The following is a 6,894-nucleotide window of genomic DNA, read 5'->3' on the forward strand; positions in this document are numbered from 1 at the left end:
ACTTAATTTGCCATCATTTTATGCCAATCTCCAACAGTTCATTTTCGTTTAGTGTTTCATTTTTTTCTCTCATTTTATTTGTCCAGAAAATTTGAAACATGCTTTTCTTAAGAAGGCCCAACACATTGAATGATGTTCACCTGGTCAGCCCTGGACCTGCTCCTGAGTCCAGCCAGCATTGTCTGATAATGATAACCATCATGGGAGACACTAATGTATGTGTAGGCAATTGATGCTTTGATCCTTGCGTATGAAGGGTTAGGTGAAAAGAAGGATTAAGATTAGGTGAAAAGAAGATTGAAAAAAGGAGAGAATCAAGAAATAATTGGTTAAAATAAATATAATAATTTATACATATGATATAAATAATAGCATATATATGAAATGTCTAGTTACTAGGTATTACAGTCTTTTACCTTGTCAAATTTTCTATCTTTCATGAAAATCCAATATTTGTTTTTGTTGTTCTGATTTACTTTGCTGCATATTATTTGTCAGAAGACCCTCCATTTTTTGAACATTGCTGCATTTTATTCTTTCTGGTGTCTGTTTAATTCACCGTGGAGTGCATGTGACATGTCTCCCGGATCTACTCATCTGACCTATCAGTCTGATCGGTGTGACTTTATAGGTAACCCTTTTTCCTGTTGATATTTGTAATATTCTGTCCTTGCCATTGGTTCTCAATAGCTTTGTCTTGATGTGTCTTTGTGACTTTCTCTCTGTAATGATTTTGTCCTTGGGTCTTTGGAACACACATCCGGGATCCATAAAATGTCAGTTAGGCAATGTAGTTAGCTTTATTCATATTGAAGATAAATTGTGTGGAAAATAGAAAGAAAATTGTAGTCAATGTGAGGGAAAACATAAACCAGTTCCCCTGGTCTGTAGAACTGGGTGAAACTTGTTACTAAGCAACTAGATCTAGAATTTGATTACATCAGAGACAAAAGGAGTATGATTATTTTCTCTATGTCATGTGAGCAATAAAGTAAAATTCCTACTCTTAACATGGGCAGAAAATCTAACCATGCATCTGAGTGTAGTTAGAAAAACTATGGGAACCATCTACCTTCTGCTGGTGAGTCATTCAAGAATTATCTGTAAAGAGAAATACTGAATACTTTGTATGCCTGAGTACAAAAACACACAAACCACATGTGACTTTATCAAGATTTCTGGTCTTGAGTAAGATCTGCAACATTTATTTTCCCCCATTGTACTCAAAGTCACTTGTTTGAAAGCACAGAGTTATGTTTTAATGCATTATTACTGAGTGAGGGTAAGAATGGAAGTAGAAATTGAGGTAAAGAAAATGATAACTTGGTGAAAATCTGGGAAAGAAAATTATAAAAGACAGCACTAACAGTTCAATTGAAGTGTAGTCCTTTAGAAGTGATAGCATGGCACTCATGAAAATTCTTTATTCTTTCAGGAGGTGTGATCCTGAGTTGTTGAACAAAATAATATAATGGGAACAAATGTAGTGTAACTAAAATATTCTCAGGTGAGTGTTATAGTGTCACAAACTTCCAAATGAGGTCTTAAGATTAAGTTTTGGTGGTATTATTACTTCTCACTTGTAATTCTATTATTCATAATTATTTTCCATCACAATAATAACACACATTTCATAGCAATCACCATGTATGTTGAGACATGGAGAACAAAAAAGTTGTAAGGATTTTACTCATATTTATACATGTTGGATTCTAATATTTCCCAGAATGAACTTTGTTTTCTGGACTTTGGCACTATAGGTAGGCATGAGCAATGTGTTTCCATATATTCAACAGACATCACTTTCCACTGTGTTTTACTTGTCTGAGTGTTCTTAATGTCATTACACTAAGTACAGTTAGTTGGGTAATAACCAGATAATGACTACACATATTCTGTGAACAGATGCACTACATAAATAAAAATAGTCTATAGGCTGATGTTTGTTTGACACGTGTGTAGAACAGTGTTTAACAATACTCTAATACAATTTTCAATGTGAAAAAAATTTTTAGAGTTGGCAGCCAAACCCAGAGATACTATAAGAATTATCATTTTTCAGAAACTTGTGCAGATCTCTTAAGTTATTGAGATGCATTTTTGTTTGTACTTACCAAATAAGACACACAGTGATTGATTTTGAGAGCTACTCTGAATATTGAACATGAGAGTTGGTTACCTTGGAATCTTGAAAATGCACAAACTGACATATTTGCTCCTATAAAATGTTACCTTCACCAGTAATTCTATGCTCCTGTAAGAGATGTATTGATATTGTTTCCATCCCCAAAGGCACTTAATTCGGCATCATTTTTTTCTTAGTATTTTTTTTTAATTTAAAGCATTTAATTCTATTTATCTACACAAGTGTGGGAGTGCAGTCCAGAGGTGTAGGGGTAAGGAGAATGATAGGATTAATCACAGACAGATTAATCAGGAGTAGAAGAGGCAGGTTGACTGAATCAAACTGCTGAGCAGAGAGTAGGTGAGACAGGGGAGGTCTGCTAATGCCATGTGGTTCAACTTCGTGGAGAGGATCAAATTCTTGCTGCCGTGGCTGCTGGTAGCTTCGTAGTGCTATGACCTAACTCTCTGAACTACCAGAAGGCCCTACTTGCCATCATTATACTCCAATCTCCAACAGCCTTGCAGGCCACGCTCTCTACAACCTTACTGAATTATCAATTAAAATTCAAAAGAAAAACTTTATGTTAGTGTTTTTATCAGTCTATATGCTTAAACAAAGACTTGTTTAGACATTTCAGTAGTCTTTTTTTTCATATATTTACTGAGAAAATGTTCATACACAGACCTGTGTTTAGATGAGAGAGCAAAGAATCCACATGTGCACACATCTGGATCACAGTGTCAGCCTGAGCAGCCATGCTGTACACACCCTCACGCTCTCCCCATCTCCCCCTGTGTCTGCAGTGTGGGCTCCATTCTGTCAAGTGGGCTCACGTCTTGAGCCAAGCTCTAGTCCATGTAGCCAGCCCTTCCCCTTCCCCTTGACCTGACTCAGCCCTCCTTCTGTTTTCTCCTCAGTGCTGCTGTCCTGGGGCTGTGACTCGGCCAGCGGACAGGGGTCCAGGTCAGCCCCGCAGAGCGCCCAGCCAGAGGGAAGAGACATCAGTGTTGCTTCCTGCCCGACGCCCCATCGCTCCCCACTAGCCCCATGTGCTGGCTCCAGGATGGCTGTGAGGGAGGCCCTGGTGCCTGGGAGGCTCCCTGACCTGCACCTCTGGCTCAGGCTGCTTCTGTTGCTCTGTGGGGGGTGTCAGGTGGGGCACACCCAAGCCCATGGTCCCCCACAAGTGGTGGTTCCCCACAGGGTAACGGGCCCTGACAGAGGCGGGAGCCCCATGGACTGGCTCTCTTATAACCTGCACTTTGAGGGCCAGAGACGCGTCATCCACCTGAGAGCCCAGAAGCATCTGCTGGCCAGACACATGCCGGTGTTCAGCTACACGGAGCAGGGCGCACTCCTGGAGGATCACCCTTCCCTCCAGAGTGACTGCTACCATCGCGGCTATGTGGAGGGGGACCAGGAGTCCCTTGTTGTCCTCAGCACCTGTTTCGGGGGCCTCAGGGGAGTCATACAGACCAATGACATCATTTATGAAATTGAGCCCAAGGAACATTCTACCACATTTGAACACTTGGTGCACAAGTTGGACAGTGAGGAGACAGTCCCTCCCATGAAATGTGGAGTAACAGTTGAGGAAATCGCACGCCAGCTCAAGTTTCAGGAGGGCAGGGATGCCACCCTGATGCAGAGCGGCTATAAAGGGTGGTTGACTCACAGGCAATTTATTGAGGTGGCGGTGGTGGTAGACCACAATCGCTATGTGCATAACAAGCGTAATATCTCAAAGGTGTACATAGAAATGTGCATTATTATGAATTACGTCAATGTCTTTTACACAGCACTGCAAGTTGAAGTAACTTTAATGGGTGTTGAGGTCTGGACAAAATCAAACCTCATTGTTGGAGACGACATTAAACAGTTCTTAAGTGATTTCTGCAAATGGAAGACACAAAGCCTTTCAGCCCGCTTGATACACGATTCTGCACACATTGTGATTAAGAAAGACTTTACAGATTATCGTGGCTATGCATATATAGGGTCAATATGTGGCCACTCGATTAATTGTGCAGTTGTGGCTGCCATTGATGAACAACTGTCTGTGATTGGACACTACCTGGCCCATGAGCTAGGCCATAATATAGGAATGCTTCACAATGAACCCCCCTGTACCTGTGGAGAACAGCGTTGTATTATGGATGCTGAAAAAAAATTTGCAACGAAGTGGAGCAATTGCAGTTACGCTGCCTTCTGGAAAGCTGTTGTTAAAACAACCTGTATGATAGCTCCTCCCAAGCCAGAAAAAATCTTCAGGCACAGGCGCTGTGGGAACACAGTGGTGGAAATCGGAGAAGAGTGTGACTGTGGCACAGTGACTTCCTGTGAAGGAGATCCCTGCTGTCAGGTAAACTGCACCATGACCCCCGGCGCTGAGTGTGCTTCTGGACTCTGCTGCCACGAATGCAAGCTCTTGCCATCAGGCGCGTTGTGCAGAGAACAGGAGAACCAGTGTGACCTTCCAGAGTGGTGCAATGGGACATCCTCATTCTGTCCCGAGGACGTGTACGTGCAGGATGGGTTCCCTTGCTCAGACGGTGGCCACTGCCATGAAAAGAGATGCAACGACCGTGAGGAGCAGTGCAGGAATATTTTTGGCAAAGGGGCCAAGAGTGCAAATCTCAAATGCTATTATGAGATGAACACTCGAGGGGACCGCTTTGGGCACTGTGGTTTCAAAGGTGAAACCTATGTAAAATGCAGTAGGGCGGATGTGTTGTGTGGGAGGGTTCAGTGTGATGCTGTGACTAAAATCCCTCTTCTGAGCAATCACACTACTGTGCACTGGACTCGATTCAGTGGGGTTAATTGCTGGAGTACAGACTACCATTTTGGGATGACCACTCCTGATATTGGGGAGGTGAAAGACGGAACAGTGTGTGGTGTGGACCGCATCTGCGTCAAGAGAAAGTGTGTCCCAGGGACGGTGTGGAATAGTTACTGTTCACGGGAGACCTGCAACTTCAATGGTGTCTGTAACAATAGACATAACTGCCACTGTGACCCTGACTGGAAACACCCCTTCTGTGTGACCAAAGGAAATGGAGGAAGTGTTGACAGTGGCCCGGCACCTTCGAAAACTAAAAGTAAACCTCCCGGAATTGGTGCATACTTTACAGTCTTTTGGATATTACACTTGTTATTGTTATTAATAGCTGCGGTCGTTTTGATTTACAAACACTATGCCAGTGAGCATCATAACCCAGTGCAACGTACAAGCACTTCACAGAAGTATGAGAAGAATATTCCAGCTTCACTTGCAAAAAGGAAATAAATATTTTCATTTCACATATTAAACAAAGCAAAAGCACATGGATACAGAATAAAATCTAATCGTTAGTGATTGTGTGTCTTAAGCTTGAGACTCCTTGAAATAAATGTGACATTTAAATACCATGACCATGAGAGTTTTCACTTTCAGGTTCATAAACATGAGCTAGTTAATAAACTGCAAAATATGCTAATTCTGGTATATTTGTTTCCCTCGTGGGAGCAACCTGAAGTCAAGTTTTTTCATGAAATTAGTGTTCTTCCCCCGGGCCCAAGGCACAGCTCATAATGGGGTGTATGTGTTTGCTTTGCTGGTCTCATTGCAAATCGGCTTCTCCCTTCTTATCTGCTAGTTCACACAAGACTGTCTGCTTCAATGGGATTCCCTCGCCAGGCCTCTCCATTTCTTTCTTTCTAGGGGATCTGGGGCCCTGGTTCAGCCTGTTCCCCCTGTGCCTCCCAATAACCGCTGCCTGGCATCTGCAGTCACGCCCTGCCCTCTGTCTCCACACACAGCACACACAGACACATAGACACATGCACACCCACATACGTGAACACCTCGCCCTGTCAGTACCGAAATCGTGGCATAGAGTGATGTGCGGTGCAAGTTCTTATGGACGAATACAATTATTCTTATAAATATTGTTATTAATATGTGATCTAACGTGTCTACAGATATGATCTCTTATGCAGTCATATAGTCGCTCACTTTAAGCTAATAGATCATGCACTACTGTATGATGCTTTAATACAGTCCAGCTCCCCCCAATTATATCCAGAACTTGCTGACTGGGGCTCTGGTTCATCGTCGGAAAGGACTCCTGCTCTGGTCTGAGTGCCCAAGTCCCCAGCCTAGACCCAGGGTCCTCGCCCTTAAGCTGGGTCCAGCCAGCCCAGCTTTCCCTTTGACTGAAGTCCTCAGGGAGACACCCGCTCCTTCTGCCATGCCCCAGGGTTGGCTCCGTGGTGTGGTTTCCCAGGGATGTCTGATGCTGGCCTGTCTTAGTTTCCTGGAGGCACAAAAGGAGTCTGCCTGAGGGTGCGTCTTGTGCTTTGTTTTGCATGATCTTCACCGAGACGACATTGGTGTGAGGAGCCAGTGCGTGATTCCGGCGTGTGTTCACGCCTCCTCAGCTGCCCAGGCCCACAGTTCTCCAGTGTCGCCCACTAGGCACTGAGTGACTGCTTGGCTGCCCGCACTCGCCCTCGCTCTCTGGTAGACTCAGTTCCACACGAACATTTCTAGGATGTGTTTACGTGGCGTGTGGGTCCCTGCTTGGTTCTCTGCACCCCACTGAGGAGTGAAAGCTTCAAATTTTGTCTGCCTGCTTCTGAATTAGTGCAACCCCACTAGGTCCAGCCAGGCTGTTGCACAAGTCACATGCACACCACTGCCACATGTCCCCTCTCCCTAGTCGTCCGTGAGCACTGAGGGGCCTCAGGGCTGAGATCTGTGAACAGCGTGCAGTGCCTGAAGG

At 44.1% G+C, this 6,894-nt stretch overlaps 1 protein-coding gene across 1 annotated transcript in view; it reads left to right on the forward strand.

The window, feature by feature from the left end:
* Positions 1-576: 576 nt before the first annotated feature.
* The window catches only part of LOC101634997 (disintegrin and metalloproteinase domain-containing protein 20-like), a 17,609-nt gene continuing 11,291 nt past the window's right edge, over positions 577-6,894 (forward strand). Inside the window, exons 1-2 of the mRNA XM_004682512.2 lie at positions 577-631; positions 3,046-5,374. Of these exons, the coding sequence (XP_004682569.2) occupies positions 577-631; positions 3,046-5,374 (2,384 nt within the window). The remainder of the gene's footprint in view (positions 632-3,045; positions 5,375-6,894) is intronic.

This window comes from Condylura cristata, unplaced genomic scaffold (genome assembly GCF_000260355.1).
Source record: "Condylura cristata isolate star-nosed mole 26May11 unplaced genomic scaffold, ConCri1.0 scaffold00014, whole genome shotgun sequence".
In the NCBI taxonomy this organism is placed as follows: Eukaryota; Metazoa; Chordata; class Mammalia; order Eulipotyphla; family Talpidae; genus Condylura; species Condylura cristata.